This window comes from Heterodontus francisci, chromosome 18 (genome assembly GCF_036365525.1).
Source record: "Heterodontus francisci isolate sHetFra1 chromosome 18, sHetFra1.hap1, whole genome shotgun sequence".
Lineage (NCBI taxonomy): Eukaryota > Metazoa > Chordata > Chondrichthyes > Heterodontiformes > Heterodontidae > Heterodontus > Heterodontus francisci.
The window spans coordinates 11,560,262-11,580,416 of NC_090388.1; the positions used below are offsets into that span (position 1 = coordinate 11,560,262).

General features: G+C 42.4%; 1 protein-coding gene across 8 annotated transcripts in view; it reads right to left on the minus strand.

The window, feature by feature from the left end:
* cep290 (centrosomal protein 290) overlaps window positions 1-20,155 on the minus strand; it is a 249,852-nt gene that overhangs the window by 28,262 nt on the left and 201,435 nt on the right. For all 8 annotated transcript variants that reach the window (XM_068050269.1, XM_068050268.1, XM_068050270.1 and 5 more), the window contains 8 exons: window positions 19,785-19,984; window positions 18,126-18,339; window positions 15,576-15,713; window positions 13,317-13,538; window positions 10,911-11,042; window positions 6,821-6,966; window positions 4,093-4,248; window positions 5-128 (listed from right to left, as the gene is read on the minus strand). In XM_068050269.1, the coding sequence (XP_067906370.1) occupies window positions 5-128; window positions 4,093-4,248; window positions 6,821-6,966; window positions 10,911-11,042; window positions 13,317-13,538; window positions 15,576-15,713; window positions 18,126-18,339; window positions 19,785-19,984 (1,332 nt within the window). The remainder of the gene's footprint in view (window positions 1-4; window positions 129-4,092; window positions 4,249-6,820; window positions 6,967-10,910; window positions 11,043-13,316; window positions 13,539-15,575; window positions 15,714-18,125; window positions 18,340-19,784; window positions 19,985-20,155) is intronic.

A 20,155-nucleotide genomic window follows, 5' to 3' on the forward strand; every position in this document is an offset into this window, starting at 1 on the left:
GTACTGATGGCCTGGAAAATTCGCTTTTTGATAGCTGCCTTTCTAAAGCTTGGAGCTTTTCATGCAGATAACGATTTTTCAATGTTAAATCTTCCACCACCGAATCCCGTGGTAAAGCTTGCTGTTGCCTGGGGTAAAAAAAAAACAAACACAATTTTGTGTTGTTGCAAAAACATCTTCTCTTAAGACAGTAATACTTTGAAAAGACCATGACAACATTCAGGATTGAGTTGATGAATGGTAAGTAACATTCATGCCACAAGTGCCAGAAGACAGAATCTAACCATCTCCCCTTGATTTTCAGTGGGATTACCATAGCTGAAATCCCCATCACCGACATCCTGGGGGTCAACATTGACCAGAAACCTAACGGATCAGCCATATAAATACGGTGGCTCCAAAAGCAGGAAAGAGGCTAGGAATCCTGCAGCGAGTAACTCACCTCCTGACTCCCCAAAGCCTTTCCACCATCTACAAGGCACAAGCCAGGAGTGAAATGGAATATTCTCAACTTGCCTGGATGGGTGCAGCTCCAACAACACCAAAGAAGCTCGACACCATCCAGGACAAAGCAGCTTGCTTGATTGGCACCCCATCCACCACCTTCAACATTCACTCCCTACACCACCAGCGCACGGTAGCAGCGGTGTGTACCATCTACAAGATGCACTGTAGCAACTTGCCATGGCTTCTTCAGTAGTAGCTTCCAAACTTGTGACCTCTACCATACCACCGAGAAGAACAAGGGCAGCGGAACACCGTCACCTGCAAGTTCCCCTCCAAATCAGATTCCTTCCTGACTTGGAACTACACTGCCGTTCCTTCAATGTTGCTGGGTCAAAATCCTGGAACTCTCTCCCTAATAGCACTGTGGGTGTACCTACACTACATGGACGGCAGCGGTTCAAGAAGCAGGCTGACCACCACCTGCTTAAGGGTAATTAGAGATGGGCAATAAATGGTAGCCTTGCCAGCGATGTCCACATCCCATGAAAGAAAAGAATGTTGTGTGCCCTTATTTCTGCAGTAGAATATGCACCTAATGAGGAAGAATTGGTAATGCATCAAAAGGTGTTTTATTTGGAATAAATATATTTCTAAGAAGGGGCTTAAAGGGTTAAATTATGAAGAAAGGTTGAATAGTGTAGGCTTGTATTCCCTCACATACAGAAGATTAAGAGGTGATCTAATTGAGGTTAAGATTAATAAAGGACTTAATTTGATAGAAACTATTTCTGCTAGTGGATGAGTCCAGAACAAGGAGGAATACCTTAAAATTAAAGCTAGGCCATTCAGGGGTGACGTCAGGAAGCACTTATTCACACAAAGGGTAATGAAAATCTGGAATTCTGCCCTGTCCCAAAAAAGCTGTTGAGGCTGGGGGTCAAAATTTCAAAACTGAAATTGATAGATTTTTGTTAGGTAAGAGTATTAAGGGAATCAGGGCGGTTAAATGGAGTTAAGATGCAGATAAAGAAGCAGATTGGCCTACTCCTGTTCCTTTGTTCCACATTGATAAATCAGTTATTAGGCTTTTGCACAACTTCAATAAGCTAAACGAACACAACAGATTACTTGATTTCTGCAACTGGGTGATAAATCTTGAAATAACTAACGCTGAAACCACTGCCTATCATCACAAAAGAACATACATTTTATTTTGAAATTATATTTTTGGGCACATATAGGGCAGAGTCGTTTCAGCCACACAGAGGCAGCTTTGGAGGTGGGGAGGGAATTTTAGAAAATCTTGCGTCGGAGAACTCCCCGATGTGTTTCTGCCTCCGATGAAATCTTGCTGGAGGCAGGGTGAGACAGCATCAGCTACCTGCACAGCAGTGGCAGGTAGCTAATTAGGAGCAATTAAACACCCACTTAGGGGCAAAATGGTGACATCAGCAGGATCTTCCTGATGGCGGCCTGGTACTCCGCTGAAGCTAAAGCCCAGCAGGTTACTGGAGGTAGCTTCACAGCGGCTAGTCATGGGGGTCAGCAAGGCCTCCTCTAATTCCCCTCCCAATTCTGGATCCATGGGTGCCAAAGGGCACCATGGCCGCAAGCCATCCTTTGGGGGTTGTGTGGGGGGGGGGTGGGGGAAAGAGTGGGGGGGGGGGGGGTTTCCCCTCCACGACAATGACCAGGCAGCTGTGGTTACACTTTATTTTAAGCTTTTATTTTTAAGTCTTCCAAGGGCGCCACCATTTTCAGGCACCCTTGCGATTCCCCACCTATAGTGGCAGTGCCCACCTCCTCCGGGGGGGCTGACAGCAGCCCAGTGTCTTGGGCATTGCTATTGGCCCTCCTGCCCATGCAGTTGACCTGCCAAACTTAACTGGACGGGGCTCCCGGAGGCAGTCTCTTAATTGGCCAGCTCCAGTAAGATTGCGCAGGCAGGTGCACCTGGTCCTGTTCCTCACTTAAATACTAAGGCAGTAAGATTCTGCCACAGTATTAAAATCTTGCATAGGGCCCATACCTGCTATCCATAAACCTTCCTTTCCATTGTCCAATTTTTGGTCATGCTTTTGTGGCAAAATTTAACATTGTAAATTGCTATGTCAACATTTACCATTTATTTTTGCCATGTTAACTGTCATGAATGTAGTTGCACGCTCCGGCCACTAAGCTGGTCCGTGGAGTGAATTTCTGAATTTTCTTTCCCAGCTCTGCCACAATCTTTTCTTTTTAAATGATACACATACACACACAAACTTTTCTGTATTAACTGATTGTGGGCAGTTTACTAGTTTCCTGTGAAAATGGGTTTGAGAGAGCCATTTAATGTAAATGAAGTGGGCAGGGGCCCGTACTACTAAGGCACATCATTGGCACCCGGCTCGCCCAGGAGGCCGTATATTCAGCCCATTGGTGCCACCAACCCTCTCCTTGGACAGAAGACAGAAACTCCTCTTTGCTCCACATTACAAAGATGACAGAAATGTACCTGTTAAGTTTCGTGTGGGGGTGTGTGTATGTATGTGTGTGTGTACATGTGTGTCAAGGTTTGAATGCTCATGTGGGCCCCATTTCCACCGTTCGATGAACCAGTACGCCTGCTTCCACTTCCCTGTGAGGCAAAGGACACGAGAACTTGAACCTGGCAGTATCCACCCCTGCCTGAACCTCCATCCGACGCCTCCAAACTTATTTGGAGCAGGTGGAAGTCAGGCCCTTACAGGGCCCAATGGAAAGAGCTGAGACAGTCCAGGACCCAGCCTAATTTACAATCCTCCTGCTGGAGATTTGGTCTGTATCTGGCAGAAAATCTGTGGATTTTCATCCCGGGGAATGCAGCATTTTGCTACATTATTATACTGAATGCACTGCATTGGCTGTAAAGTGCTTTGGGGGATCCTAAGGTTGTGAACGTGCTGTATAAATGCAAGTCTTTCTTTCATTTATACCCACTGCATACAGAATGAACAACAAAAATATTCATCTAGGAATTGACTAATGAGGATCTGGTATCAAACTGTAATTAGAAATATTGAAGTAAAACAGATTAACAATGAACACTTAGGAAGAATAACATCAGAATGATTTCAGAGCATGACAGCCCCCCACTTTACTTTCATTTTTAGTCATTTTTAGTTATTTTTTCTTCCTTTTTTTTTTACATTCCTTTTTACATTTTTTACAATCTTTTTTTGTATTTATTTCAGTTCATCTTAGTTTGTTCAGTTTGCTCACCCACTGTTTTTTTCAGGTTGTTTTCTTCAGGTTTGCACTTGCTGATGTTCAATATTCAGTATATTCACACCTAATCTGTACTAATGCTTTGTCTTTCAACACACCATTAACATATTGTTTGCCTTTGCTCTGTGACCTTTTGGTCAGCTATGTGGCCTGGTCCAATCTGCACCTTCTCCTTTGTTATCTCTTGCCCAACCCCCACCTCACTTGTTTATAATCTGTGACTTTTCTAATATTTGTCAGTTCCGAAGAAGGGTCACTGACCCGAAACGTTAACTCTGCTTCTCTTTCCACAGATGCTGCCAGACCTGCTGAGTGAATCCAGCATTTCTTGTTTTTGTTACATCAGAACCTATTCTTTTGTAAGACAGTTTGAAAGCAGTCTGTATTATTACCCACCTCATGCTTACAATCTGATCTTGCAGCTCAGTATTCTTTCTCCTTAAATCGTCAATCTCTCTGTCGCATTCCATGGTTCTGACGCCTATTACCTGATCAGCTGTAATTCCACGAGCTTTCAGTTTCTTCTGTAAAAATGCCCTTTCCTGGTCAGCTCTGCCATTGAACACAATTTTAACATCTGTATGTTATTAAAAGCCATGTACAGGGTGTACTTCCTGTCTGCAAAACTTACTTTCTGTTGTCATGAATGTTGAACATGCTTTTCGATCAACATTTCCTGTTGCAAATTGCTATGTCAACATTTCCAATTCAATTTTTCTGTCAACGATGTAATTGCAAGTAATGGCCACTAGATGGCTCTGTTGAGTACACTTCTGAAGTCTCTCCATTGCCACTAAAAGCGTATATTGTCAACTGAATAGGCAATACTACAGGTATATGTACAGGTAGTATATTAAATGTATATTTCCCTCAATTAGCTTCATTTTTGTCATTAAGAAAAAATAATCATATTTAATGATGCAAGTGTTTTTTTATTCATTCATGGGATGTGGGCATTGCTGGCTAAGCCAGCATTTTGTTGCCCATCCCTAATTGCCATCGAGAAGGTGGTGGTGAGCTGCCTTCTTGAACCGCTGCAGTCCATGTGAGGTAGGTACACCCGCAGTGCTGTTAGGAAGGGAGTTCCAGGATTTTGACCCAAGTGTTTCATGGTTCCACATGCTTTTTAATTCTAATTTATCATATTCAACATTAGAAATGTACAGAAAAATAATTTTTGGAACTGCAAATTTGAAAGCGACAAAAGAAATTCCAGTTCTTGAAGTTAAACACTATTAAATACATAAGGTGTAAACAGAAGTTAACTTTGGCATATATCCCTACTGTTAAAAAACATCAATGTACATTTCTCTTTAACTGAAATTAAATAGAACAGTATGCCACCCAGAAAACCTAGATACCCAAGACTATTGTCCACAAAACAAGCCTCCTTGTTTCAAAGTGAGCAAGTAGCCCAGGTGTAAACTATACTAAAAAAAAGTCCTCAAACTTTTTTTTAAGCTTTAAGACTGAATTTCAGACAGTTGAGTACAGTATCTGAGGCCATTAACACTGGATTGATCTACAGCTATTTTACTGTAAAATCTTACATTTAACTTATGTATATATTTTGACACAGCAGATGGAGGGAGACCACATATAATATGGCAGCATTTTCACTGTGGCTGACGTATTATATAATCAACAAGGAGATAGAGATGCAGACAAAATAGAAAAAATATCAGAATAGTAAATAAGTGAGAGAACAACATACAGCAGATATAAGAGCATTACCAAATCAGGAAAGTCCAATATAAACACCAAAAAAGGACAGCAGTACACAGAAGATGTACAAATTAAAGTGCACAATTGTTTATATTCATTATAATGCTCCTCATGTTGGAGAGTATCTCATGGTATTTAAGAACGATGCAAAAGGGACATTAATTGAGGATGAAAGCTTAAGGGAAAAGACCAGAGGACGACTGAAGATATGGGTTTAAAGAAGCTTTTGAAGTCAATGATTTAATTGGAGGTCATAGAGGAAAGGGCATAGTGACTGAAAGATCAGCCATTGATGTTAGAGTGGAGAGATGGAGAAGAGACAGTGGGCCAGAGTCAGAGGAGCAGAGGATGCATGCTGAGATAGGAGCATGGAGATCATCACTCAGATTGGCAGAGATGAGACTGTGGAGGGATTTGTAAATGAAGACACTGGTCTTGAAGGAAACATGTTGGGGAACAAGGAGTCATCAGAGCTCGATAATAAGTGGGATAATGGGAGTGCCAGAAGTATGAAAGGCCACATTCTGCAGAGCTGGGATTGACTGAGGCTTGTGAAAGATCAAGAGAGGAGGCCTTTGAGGAGAGTATTCAAGAAACCAATCCTGGACATGATGAAGGCATGGATTGCAGCTTTAGCAGCAGTGGGAGAAAGGTAATAGAAAAATGGACACCATTCCCGAGTTGGAAAAAGGTAGTCTTCGAAAACAACCTGATGTGAGGGATAAAGGTTACCTCAGGATTAAAATGATGTCAAAATTGCTGAACACCTGATCTAGTCTGAGCAGGCAAGATTGTGATTTCAGAAGACAGTAGATGCAGATGAGAACAAAAGATTATGGCTTAGAATTTGCCAATGTTGAGCTGGAAGAAATTACCAATCGTGCAGGACTCAGGTTTCAGAAATAGAACAGTTGTTGCCTTTAAATCAATGATGGAAGCAGAGAGGTCAAATGGATGGAATTAGCATTTATGTGAAAATTGGCTCACTAATTATGTATAATGCTATGAAAAGTAATTTGTTTTTTAATTTAATAAAATGGTCTAATAATAGTCCATAAAATTGACTGGTCTATTTAAAAAGATGAGTTATATGCAGATGTGAGGACCACTTACTGAAACAGCCACCGTAAAACAGGGAGGAGGAGAAGACAACATCAGCGCAATGTACACCAGATTTTTTACTTTACTACTTTCTTTTAATAAAACTAAAAAAGCATTTTATAGCTTAGACCAAATATATTTTATGCTTCAGCGGTTAAGCTTACTGGCAAGAACTGGACGAATATGTCCAGATGCACATAGTCTGTTTTCATACAATCCTACCTAATTCCACAATAACAGTATAACAAACATCAATGGTCACATTAGAATGAGAGAATCATGCAAAACTAAAACTTACTTTGCATACAACTCCTTTAGAGTGGTGATCTGCTTGGTCACAGTTTCCAGCTCCTTCTCCTTGTCTTTCAGCTTGTTTTTCACTCCTTCCAATCTGGCCTGCCACTTTTTGCCTTCTTCCCACCTTACAATTTCCTCCTTTGAAGTCTGTGGAGCAAAGGAGAAAAGGTTCATCACGTAAAGGACTGTTTATTTTAAAAGGAGAGACCACCCCCCCCACCGCCTCACAGATGTAGTAGTTTCCATTCATTCATTGAAAGATTAAACAGGCTGGGCCTCTCTATAGAAAAGAGAAGACTGAGAAGTCTTAAAGATTATGAAAGGCTTTAACAGGGTAGATGTAGAGAAGATGTTTCCGTTGGCGGGGGAGACCAAAATTAGGGTCCATAAATATGAAATAGTCTCTAATCCTATAGGAAATTCAGGAGAAGCTTCTTTACCCAGGAAGTGGTTAGATTGTGGAACTCACTATCAAATAGAGTAGCTGAGCAAATAGCACAGATGCATTTAAGGGGAAGCTGGATAAATGCATGAGGGAAAAAGGAATAGGATATGCTGATAGAGTGAGATGATGAGGGCTGCAAAGAAGCTCATGTGGAGCATAAACTCTGGCATGGACCTGCTGGGCCAAATGGCCTCTTCTTGCGTTGTAAATACTTTGTAATAATTTGTTAGTTTATGCTCCACATCGAGATTTTCAGCCCTCTGTTTTGCTACATTCAAACGCATGACAGAGAGGTCAAAGCATTATGATTTGGAACAGTGTTTTGTAGCACTGTCTGCACTTCCTTGGTATGAAAGTAGAACAGGTTGTTTTAGATCTACTTTAGTGTTATAATGGACCAGAAATTACTGGAGTGGGGCATCATGCAGTGAGCGTGGTGAATTGGATTCTGTACTTCACCCTTCTGATCATTTTATATTAGTGCTGGAAATGCAAATTGATTAACAGGGTCAATGGGGCATCTGGGAGCTCTTAAACGCCAGGTCCAATAGTCTAACCAATCAAATTTCAGAATGGAAAGAAACAGAGGAATGACAGAGAAGGAAATAGAGTAAGTTAGAATCAATTTTTAAAAATACTTTCATGGGATGTGGGCATTGCTGGCAAGGCCTGTATTTGTTGCCCACGACAACTGAGTGGCTTGCTAGGCCAATTCAGAGAGCAGTTAAGAGTCAACCACGTTGCTGTGGGTCTGGAGTCACATGTAGGCCAGACCAGGTAACCATGGCAGATTTCCTTCCCGAAAGGACATAAGTGAACCAGATGTGTTTTTACAATAATCGATGATAGTTTCATGGCACCATTACTGAGGCTAGCTTTCAATTCTAGATTTTTATTAATTAATTGAATTTTAAATTCCACCACCTGCTGATGTGGGATTTGAACCCATGTCACCAGGGTATTAGTCTGGGCCTCTTAGTTACTAGTTCAATGACATTACCATTATCACTATGCCTCCCCTTAAATTAGATACAGAAAGATGAATAGAAAGAGGGAAAGATTGGATTAGGAGAAAGGGAGAGAAAAAGACAATAAAAAGAAAATTTAAATTTAAGAAACCTCTAGGAACAATTTGCTACCAGGCAGAGTGAGGCACCACAGATTTAACTGTTCTCTTTCTAGTCCTCCAAGTTTAGTGGCAAGCCAAGAACATAAATCACATCATTAACAGGGTCCTTCAGACATAAATTACCAGCCCTAAATGGCTACGGCGAGATTTATTTGTATTCACAGTGAAATCCAGCAATTTCAAGACACGCAATGGCGAGGCGCAAGATGAGATGGTAATTTTTTGGGTTTTATCAAGGCTAATGGCAGAGCAGCAACAATCGTCCAGCAACTTCTGGCAAATCAGAACTCACGGCCTATCTCTTCCTTGCCACAAGTTGCTGGGGCTTTTTATGCACCATAAACTCGCAGTGACTTTTCCAGCAATCTTTGGGCCATGTCTGGTGTTGTGGAAATCTAAAGCTGTCCTAACTTCTTAAGAGTTAGATCGTTTCAACTTTGCACAACTAGAGGGTAAGAATAACAACTGAAAAAAGTCATATTACAATACCTCGCTGTTAACAATAGAGAAAAAACACCACCTTTTTTAAGCAGTCTCCATTAGTAGCCCTGGCTAATTAAATACTGACCTAAACAGACATTTATCTCCGTCAAAAAGGACTCCAGCGCTAGTACTTTCATTTTTGTTGATTGTGTATCTTGAGACTCCAGCCGAGAGCTGCCATGGCAACATGGCTAAAGACTATTGGTTCCTTAGATTAGTCAATCAAATTATAATCTATTGAAAGCAGTTTGAACCTAGCCTTTATGTGCTCAAAACAAAAGAGATTCTTACTCTTGCTTAATATAAAGAATTCATCAGTGAAAACAGATTAAAAGATCTGAAAATGTTGCAACAAAAAGGCCTCCACATTATCCTTAGTTTATGTCCTAAGGAATTCCCTTGGTTACAGAGTGTGTTTGGTCAATCTAGGTTTGCTCTTGCTCTGCGAAAGAAAAAGGATTTGCATTTATATAGCACTTTTCACATCAACCGGATGTCTCAAAGTATTTTACAGCCAATTAAGTATCTTTTAAAGTGTAATCACCGTCGTAATGTAGGAAATGTGGCAGCTAATTTGTGTGCAACAAGCTCCCACAAAAGCAATAATCTGTTTTTGATGATGTTGATTGAGGGATAGATATTTGCCAGGACACCAGGAATAACCCCCTTGTTCTTCTTTGAAATACTGCCACAGGATCTTTTACGCTCACCCAGGACCTCGGTTTAACGTCTCATCTGAAAGACGGCAGCGCTTACAGTACAGCATTCCCTCAGTCGAGATTGTTGTGCTCAAGCCCTGGAGTGGCAGTTGAACCTAGAACTTTTTGACTCAGAAGCGAGAGTGCTACCCACTGAGACACGGCTAACACACTGGGCTGAATTTTTATAGCTGGCGGTGAGCTTCAAAAAGTGCGCAGATATTTTGCGCGGCGGATCATTTGCATGGAGGGGGCAGGCACTCCGACCCCAGCAATGGTGTCCGGTGCCACCACGCTGGCGCCGGCACCATTTTTAAAGGGCTTCAAACCCTTATAGGTCATTTGAATTATTAAAGTGAAATGGAGGGAATATTTACATTTATAAATTTAATAAAAGATCGAAGCCCCTCTCCCACCCCCCCAATGACCAAACACTTCATTTATTGTCTTTCCAACACACAAAAAAACTCTTCCCATCATGAACTCCCCCTGCACCCCCCCCCCGCTGAACTTTGTTAGCTTTGCCCTTCAACCCTTTCCCACCATCCCCTCAGCCAATAGTAGTTTTCCCCACTCCCTCCCCCACCGACCTGAAAATTTCACTCCTCCCCCCCTCCCTATTAGTGTCACGCCTTGCCGAAGGCACGGGACATCCGTCAACTGGCTGGAATAGCGGCGTGGGACAACCGTAGCGGCAAGGTAAGTAATTATTCTTCAATTATCATTTACTTAAATATGTTAATTAGTTTTTTTTGCTGAGTGGAGGGACCGCCGCCCGGAGGCCTCACCGCCGCTGGTAAAATGGGGCGTGCCTTCACGGCGTCGCCCTGTGGCGGGCCTCTCCCGGAAGCATTTTTCAGGACACCCTGCCACGACCCCAGACGTTGGGTCGGGGGGGGGTGGGGGGCGGTGCTAGTAAAATTTAGCCCACTATGTTAAATGCAAACTTATCATGTAAAAGTATTTGAATTTTTATTTTTGATCACCAGACACAAAAAAATTATTTGAAGACATGGAAACAGAATTATTTGATGGGATATTTGGAAACTAGTCTGTACCACTTTATTCTGTGATTCAGTAATAACAAAAAAAAAAGGCATTTTTTTATGGAATGGGAAATGGTCAGGCACAAACTTTCAATATTAGCACAGTATTATTAAGGAGTAAGTCTGGATTTCATTTATCTCAATGCAAATTGGTCATATTAAAAATTCTATAAAATCTGGTCTAGAGTATTTGGATCTTAAATTACTCAGTTATTTTGCAACTTAATATTTGGTCTTTCTTGGTGTTAAATGAGAAGCAGTTACATCAATCTCAAGCTGTGGAAATTTACCTTGTCTTCTTTCAAAACTTTCCTCTCGATTTGCTCAGACGCCACCTTCTTGTCGAGTTCGCACTCCAATCTTTTAATCTTTCTCTGTAGTTCATCTATTATGGTTTGTTTATTGTCAGTCTCGGTCTTGGTCTGAAATATGGCAAGCAAGTTTGAAATTTTAAAATACATTTACCGACATAACCACCATTAATATTCTGGCTGTGTTTCCACATAAAGACTTGGGTATTCTCAGAACATATGTAAATTGCCCTTTTTTCTTTATTTGTTCGTGGGACAAGGCCAGCATTTATTGCCCATCCCTAATTGCCCTTGAGAAGGTGGTGGTGAGCTGCTTTCTTGAACCACTGCAGTCCATGTGGGGTAGGTACACCCACAGTGCTGTTAGGGAGGGAGTTCCAGGATTGTGTCCCAGCGACAGTGAAGGAACGGCGATATAGTTCCGTCAGGATGGCGTGGCTTGGAGGGGAACTTGCAGGTGGTGGTGTTCCCATGCAACTGCTGCCCTTGTCCTTCTAGGTGATATAAGTCGCGGGTTTGGAAGATGCTGTCTAAGGAGCCTTGGTGCGTTGCTGCAGTGCATCTTGTAGATGGTACACACTGCTGCCACTGTGCGTCGGTGGTGGAGGGAGTGAATGTTTGTGGATGGGGTGCCAATCAAGTGGGATGCTTTGTCCTGGATGGTGTCGAGTTTCTTGAATGTTGTTGGATTTGCACCCATCCAGGCAAGTGAAGAGTATTCCATCACACTCCTGACTTGTGCCTTATAGATGGTGGACAGGCTTTGGGGAGTCAGAAGGTGAGTTACTCGCCACAGCATTCCTAGCCTCTGACCTGCTCTTGTAGCCCCGGTATTTATATGGCTACTCCAGTTCAATTTCTGGTCAATGGTAACCCCCAGGATGTTGACAGTGGGGAATTCAGTGATCGTAATGTCATTGAATGTCATGGGGAGATGGTTAGATTCTCTCTTGTTAGAGATGGTTATTGCTTGGCACTTATCAGCCCAAGCCTGGATATTGTCCAGGTCTTGCTGCAACTTGTATTTGCATTTAATATTTGCTTGATGCCATCACGTTTGTCATCTTCATTCTAAAGATTGGCCCTGCCTTAGATGCTGCTACAGTTGCTAACAAAGACATTTTTTGGACAACTTGTCAGGACTAGCAAGCTGCCATGCAACAAACCAAAATTTCCTGTTGTCACAATTTTGGGTCATGCTTCTGTATGAACATTTCTTGTTGCAAATATTTCCCATTCAGTTTTGCTATGTCAACAGTCACAATGTTGTTGTAGGTTCTGGCCACTAGGTATCTTTAATCTTTTCCCCAATTCTTACACTCTGTAAGGCAAATATATCCTTCCCCAAGAAAGGATATATTTGCCTTGGAGAGGGTGCAGCGAAGGTTCATTAGATTGATTCCCAGGATGTGAGGGCTCTTCTATGGGGACAGATTGAGTAGAATGAACCTATATTTTATGGAGTTTAAAGGAATGAAATGTGATCACATTGAAATGCATAAAATGCTTCGAGGGCTTGATAGGGTAGATGCTGAGAAACTGTTTCCCCTGGTTGGAGAATCTAGAACGAGGGATCATAGTCACAGGACAAGTGGATGACCATTTAGGACTCAAATAAGGAGAAATAAGGTTGTGAATCTTTGAAATTCTCTATCCCGGAGAGCTGTGGATAGTCAATGAGTATCTAGAAGAGGGAGATCGATAGATTTTTGGGTACTAAGAGAATCGAGGGAAATGGGGATTGGGCCGGAAAGTGGAGTTTAGTTTAGTTTAGTTTAGTTTAGAGATACAGCACTGAAACAGGCCCTTCGGCCCACCGAGTCTGTGCCGACCATCAACCACCCATTTATACTAATCCTATATCCCTACCACATCCCCACCTGTCCCTATATTTCCCTACCACCTACCTATACTAGGGGCAAATTATAATGGCCAATTAACCTATCAACCTGCAAGTCTTTGGGACTTGTGGGAGGAAACCGGAGCACCCGGAGGAAACCCACGCAGACACAGGGAGAACTTGCAAACTCCACACAGGCAGTACCCAAAATTGAACCCGGGTCGCTGGAGCTGTGAGGCTGCGGTGCTAACCACTGCGCCACTGTGCTACCCATAATGAGTTGATGTAGAAGTTCAGCTATGATCTTATTGAAGGCATTTTTTGCTTAAAGCATTTAAATGGATGTGAAAATGAGAGAGAATATTTCACTTGAAACCAACTGGTGTATGTACTTCTCCTACAGCAATATTTTATGAAGATTAGCAAAAAAAATGACCTAAGTGGAGCTGTAAAATTATTCACAAATGCTAAAAATCCTGATTGAAATGGAGGATAGGATAATTTTCTAATCACACAGAGAGTAAGAGGCAGATTAAAATTTGGACCTGCATGCTGTTGCACAGCCTCTTAATTTTTTTCTTTAGTTCTTCGTTCTCTTTCTCCAACTCATCTTTCTCCGTTTGCAGTTTGTTTAGAACTCGCTGTTTTTTCTGAAGTTCTCCATTTAAATTCTCCAGTTCGGTTGCTGTGTTCGCTTCCTTGCTCTTACATGCTTTCAGGCTGTTCTTAGTTGCTGCAAGTTGGTCAGTCAGATCTTCTACACGTGCCTAAAAGTAGTACAATTGAGCAATGTTAAACTGAGGGAAAGCCAAGCTGTGTGCAGTTACCAATGCAAGTACTGATGATGTCACTGCCCATCTGAAAATCTGCTGAGAGGGGAGATAGAAAATGCAGGTTAGTCAATATCTGCGGAAAGAACAGACAAGTTAATGCTTCAGGTATGACCGCTTCACTGGAAGAAATTATAGGTGAACAGAGTTTAAAAACGAACCAAATAAAAAGAGGAAGAAAAATTACACGTGAGAAGTCACGGAATGACCTGTAAAGTACTTAAGGGGAAAACAGAAGCTGGTTAAATGACTGAAATGATACTAATTTAAGAAAATAAGGGGCACAATGAGAGAATTTTGAAACATCTATGAGACACAGAGAACATGAAGCAGTGTTGGGGGGTGCTTGGGTAAGATATTACATGGAATACACAGCACAGAAATAGCCCAAAATGCTGCACGCCAATGTTTATGCTCCACACGAGGCTCCTCCCCTGTCCTCTTTGCCCCCCCATCTAATCCTATCAGAATAACAGTGTTGTCTTTATCCCGTATCCCCTTAAATGTATGTTCTTAGCCTCAACTACTCCTTGTGGTACCAAGTTCCACATTATAATCACCCTCTGGATAAAAATCTTTCTCCTGAATTTCCTATTAGATTTACTGGTAACTACCTTATGTTTAGTGTAGTTTAGTTACCCCCTCACCATCCCTCAGCAAATGGAAATATTTTTTCTGCATTACTCCATCAAAGCCTTTCATAATTTTAAAGACCTCCATCAGCTTATCTCTCAGTTTTCTCCTTTCTGGAGAAAAGAGCTCCATCTTGTTGAATCTATTCCTGATCTCAGTTCTGGTATCATCCTTGTAAATCCTTTTTGCACCTTCTCCAGTGCCTCCATAGCCTTTTTATACTATGGAGACGAGAACTATTCAAAGTATGTCAAGTCTGGTCTAACCAAGGTTCTATACAAGTTAAACATAGCTGCTCTGCTTTTCAATTCTATCCCTCGAGAAATGAACCCCACTGGATTTGTTTGCATTTATTTTAAATGGCCTTATTAGCCTGCGTCACTACTTTTGGTGATTTGCGTATCTGTAACCCCTAGATCCCTTTGCTCCTCTACCCCATTTGAGGGTAGACAGATTTTTGGTCTCTCAGGGAATCAAGGGATATGAAGAGCGGGCGGGAAAGTGGAATTGAAGCCTAAAATCAGCCATGATCGTATTGGATGGCAGAGCAGACTCAATGGGCTGTATGGTCTCCTCCTGCTCCTATTTCTTGTGTTTTTGAGTTTTATAGATAGGAAGAAATCGGCGCAGGCTTGGAGGGCCGAATGGCCTGTTCCTGTGCTGTACTGTTCTTTGTTCTTTGAAATGGAAGCGGGGAAACTGGTAAAATAGAGCTAGTGCTAGTGGCCCAGAAGCTCAGCAGAAAACAAAAGCCGGTCTACACAAAGGTGCTGCCAGCACACGGTTCTGATGCAGGATCTGTATCCAAAACTTCATCCTACCCTCCCCACCTTTCTTTCGCTTTCCCCCTTCCCACTGGATGGGTTGAGGATATACAACCATGTGAATAGGGCATTAGTACTTGCCCTGACTCTTGGTCAATCCAACAAAAGAAACCTTTATGTATCAGAAGGCTTTGAGCCCTGCTTATTCACTTGTCCAGGCCACTGGCTTTCTTTGCTGGAAAACCTCAAATCAAAATACACAAACATATAAATGTTCCTCAGTAAACACACAATATACAAAAACTCTCATGTTAAAACATGGTTCAATTGCTGCAGTATGAAGAACAACCCAAAGATTATTGGTAAAACAGGTTTATCAGGATGAATAATAACAGGAAGTGCTGGAAATGCTCAGCAGGTCTGGCAGCATCTGTGGTGAGAGAAGCAGAGTTCATGTTTCAGGTCTGTGACTTTTCATCAAAACTTTCTGTTTTTATTTCAGATTTCCAGCCTCTGCAGTATTTTGCTTTTACTTACAGGATGAATGATAATCCTGGACTTCATTTTTAAGACTTACCCTCAGTTCTTTAGTTTGTTTATCAACAATTTGTTGAACATTGAGGTGTCCCTCCTTTTGTGCAGCCTGGTTTATAATTTGTTGTTCTGCATGGGATGTCATCTCAGCTCGAAGGTCCAACAATGCTTTACTCAGAGCCTGCAAAGTATAGAATGGGAATCAGAGCTGTGGAGGAAAAGCTTCCATTTGCAGCAATGAGATACTTCCTGTAATTGTTAAGTCTGAACAGCTGATTGAAACTGACTTTGCTTGAAATCTGTGGAAGTATTCAACTGTACAAAATAGTTGCCACATTTAATAGTTTTTAAGTAGCGCACTTGAAATTGGTGCCTTTGGTGCCGGCAAACGCTTAACGCCATTTGTCCAATAGACACAGCCCTCTGGGATAAGTCTAAAAGGTATAATTCGTGTAGGGTGTATTAGCAAATAGAGGAAATAACCCCCGATGCATTCTTAATTTTAACCAATATCTTAGTGGTAGCCTATTTTTAGAAGATAAGAATAGGAAGCCCAGCCCACAACAAAGTAGTTCGTAGTAAAAGGCTACTTCCGAGTGTGTGTAAACCGCTAAGAAGTACGGTGCAAAGAACCACTTTTTTCCCAAAAATATACTTTATTCATAAAATTTGTAAAAATACATTACATAACAATTCAAATTGGACATTACATAAAGTGCAATAAAGATCAGTTTCTTTCAATAGAGTACATGAGGTGCCTCACTATACTTGCCATTTCAGGTTATATTTACAATGCATTACATGTCAAAATATTCTCTGGTGCATACAGCCCGAGGAGTTTTACATGGTTTCCAGCCCCTCGGTATACTATGGCAGGAGGGCCTTCCACTGTGGCCTTTCCCTATTCAGCCTTTGTGGCAGCTGCCCCAAGCTTTAGTGCGTCCCTCAGCATGTAGTCTTGGACCTTTGAATGTGCCAGTCTGCAACATTCAGTCATGGACAACTCTTTGCACTGGAAGACCAGCAAGTTTCGGGCAGACCAAAGTGCATCTTTCATCGAGTTGATGGTCCTCCAGCACCAGTTGATGTTTATCTTGGTGTCTTTCTTTTGGGCCTCCTTATCTCGAGAGACAATGGATACGCGCCTGGAGGTGGTCAGTGGTTTGTGAAGCAGCGCCTGGAGTGGCTATAAAGGCCAATTCTGGAGTAACAGGCTCTTCCACAGGTGCTGCAGCACTTGGTGTACGTCCCTGGGAACAGCCCACAGATCATGGAGCCCTGCATTATGGAGCTGCTCGGCATGAACCTGGATAAAAACCACATCATCTTTCCAGAATTGCTTTGCAAAGACACATTCCAGAAGGAGATGGGTGACAGTCTCTTCCCCACCACAGCCACCTCGATGACAGCATGTGGAGGTGGTGAGACGCTGCGCATGCAGGAAGCATCTGACGGGGAGGGCCTTTCTCACCACCAGCCAAGCTATGTCTTAGTGCTTGTTTGAAAGTTCTGGCGAAGAGGCATACTGCCAAATGAGTTTGACAATCTGCTCGGGGAACCATCCGACAGGATCCACCATCTCTTTTCCCGTAGGGCCTTGAGAATGTTACGAGCCGATCACTGCCTGATGGGCTTGTGGTCAAAGGTGTTTTCTGCACAAACTTTTCCACGAGCGACAGGTGATATGGCATGGTCCAACTGAATGGAGCATTCCACGGCAACATGGCAAGACCCATCTTTCATAACACCAGCAGCAGACAGAACCTCAGCACGTAGTGACACTTGGTGTTTGTGTACTGGGGGCCTATGCACAGCTTGATGCAGTCTCAGACAAAGGTGGCCATCGGGATCAGGGTAACGTTGAGTATGTTTTTTCCCCTTTTATCTAGAGATTTGAACATCATGTCCCTGCGGACACTGTCCATTTTTGATCTCCAGATAAAGTGGAAGGTGGCTCGGGTGACCACCATGGTGTCGGGGCAGGATATGGGCCAGACCTACACCACATACAGCAACACTGAGAGTGTCTCGTGCCTGATGACCAGGTTCTTGCCCACAATGGAGAGGGAGTGCCGCTCCCACATGCCCAGTTTTTGTTTCACCACGGCTATATGCTCCTTCCAGTTTTTGGTGCACGCCCCGGCCCCTCCAAACCATATCCCCTGCCCCTTCAGGTGGTCTGACCTGACAGCGAAGGAGACAAAGGATCAGGTCAGCCCCAGTTCCCAAAGAACATGGCCTCGCTCTTGCTGCGAGTTACTTTGGCTCCCGAGGCCAGTTCGAACTGGTCATTGACACTCATGAATCTCTGAACCGACAGTGAGTCCGAGCAGAAGACGGTGACGTCGTCCATGTACAGGGAGGCTTTGACCCGAGTACCTCCGCTGCCTGGAATTGTCATTCCTCTTATGCCTGCATCCTTCTTAACGGACTCAGCAAAACGTTCGATACAGCAAACGAACCAGACAGGAGAGAGAAGGCAACCCTCCCTGACTCCAGATTTAATCAGAAAGCTTTCCAATTCTCAATAACTAACAGCAGACATTCAAAATCCAAGCCAATCCTTTGTTCATCTGCATTTTATAACACTTACCTTTTGCTGCTTCTCTTTCAAGGCCAGTTGACCTTTTAACCTGTCCACTAAATTTTTCATGGTGGTTGTGGGTGCTCTTGTATTAGCTTGTTTCTGTGCTTCCAGCTCAGTTTGCAAGTACTGCACTTCTTTCTCCATCTGCAGCTTGGTGCACCTCAGTTCATCTACTTCATCGCGGAGTTTCTTTGCCTCAGTAGCGTGCTTCTCTTCAAGACTTGAAATAAAAGATTAACAAAATATTTGATGCTCCAGCGTCTAAATACTTTGTATTTACAGCACACAAACTGGCATTCAGCCCAAGTGTCCTGCCCTTATTTTATCTCACCCATCAACATAACCTTCTATTGCTTTCTCCACCACGTATTTATCCAGCTTCCCCTTAAATGTATCTATGCTACTTACCTCAACCCTCCACGTGGTAGTGAGTTCCACATTCTCACTACTCTCTGGGTAAAGAACTTTCTCCTGAATTCCCTATTGGGCTTATTAGTGTCTATCTTATATTTATGGCCCCTAGTTTTGGATTCCCATAAAAGTGGAAACATATACTCCAAATCTACCCTATCAAATCTTTCCACAATCTTAAAAGACTACTATCAAGTCATCCCTCAATCTTCTCCTTTCTATACAAAAATGCCCCAGCATGTTCAATTTTTCCTGATAGGTATAACCTCTTAGTTCTGGTACCATCCTTGTGAATCTTGTTTTGTTTTAATTTTCTATGGTCTTGTTACTTTTAATGATTTGTTAATCTGTATCCCGAGATGCCTTTGCTCCTCTACCTTACTTAGACTCTTATTTTCCAAGAAGTTGGTGACTGATTAAACTTACTTTAGAGTGGCAGGAAAGTTTGTCCCAAATCTGTAACAATGAAAGGTCTGCTGCACAAGCAAAAATGTCACACACTTTTCATATCTTCAAGATTGCACAGTGATTCATAGCCAATACATTACTTTTGAATTGCCTTCAGTGTGTGGGCGAAAACTAATTATGTTTGACAAACAGAAAGTGAGATGAATCAGTTCTCTACAATAGTGTTAGCTGGGAAAAACTGGCTAGGTCAATGGCACAGGTCTTACAGCAGAAGGGCACCACATGCAGTTCTATCTACAATGTCATGATGTGTGTGCTTTCACAACAAAGGGAACATAAACTTAAAATTAGAGCTAGGCCGTTCAGGGATAACGTCAGGAAACAACTTCTTCACATAGAGGGTAGTGGAAATCTGCAACTCACCTCCCTAAGAAGCTGTTGAGGCCAGTGGTGGGGGGGGGGGGGGGGGGGGGGTGGGGCAAGAGTGGAAACAGCAATTGAAAAATTCAAAAATAAGATTGTTAGGTCAGGGTATCAAGGGATATGGAATAAGGGCATGTAAATGAAGTTGAGATACAGATAAGCCATGATCTGAAATGAATGGTGGAACAGGCTCGAGGGGCTGAATGGCCCACTCAATTTCAAGTTGCTATGCTGGGCACTTAGGTTCCCCATAATCTACCAGTGTGAAGGATACAGAATGAAGAACCATCAAATTTTAATTTCTCTCAAAATTTACACAATGACATTTAAAATTATTATTAACGCAAAATAAACTGGGTAAAAACATGTGCAAATTATACAATGCCAGAAATGAGCTACTTCTAATATGCATTGAGAACTTACTTTGCTTTTTCAGTCTCGTGCTCCTTCATTTTCAGCTGAGTAATATCTTTCTGTTTCTCTAGTTCCGTGGTTGCTCTCTTCAATTTCTCCATGAGCATGGACAACGAACTGTCCTGCTCTGCCACCATCTGTTCCAGCTCTGCCAGGCGTGCCAGATGTTTGGATGTTGGAACCGGAAGGGACGGTTTTTTCATCAGCTCCTGTTGCAAAAACACAAATGCTTTATTGTTGTCACCAGATTGCCTAAGTCTCCCCACGCACTCATCTTTCCATTACCCAAAATGTTAATTACTTTGTTCCCCTCCATGGATACCACCTGGCTTTCTCAGTCTTTCCAGCATTTTTAGTTCTCGTTTCAGCATCAGCAGTTT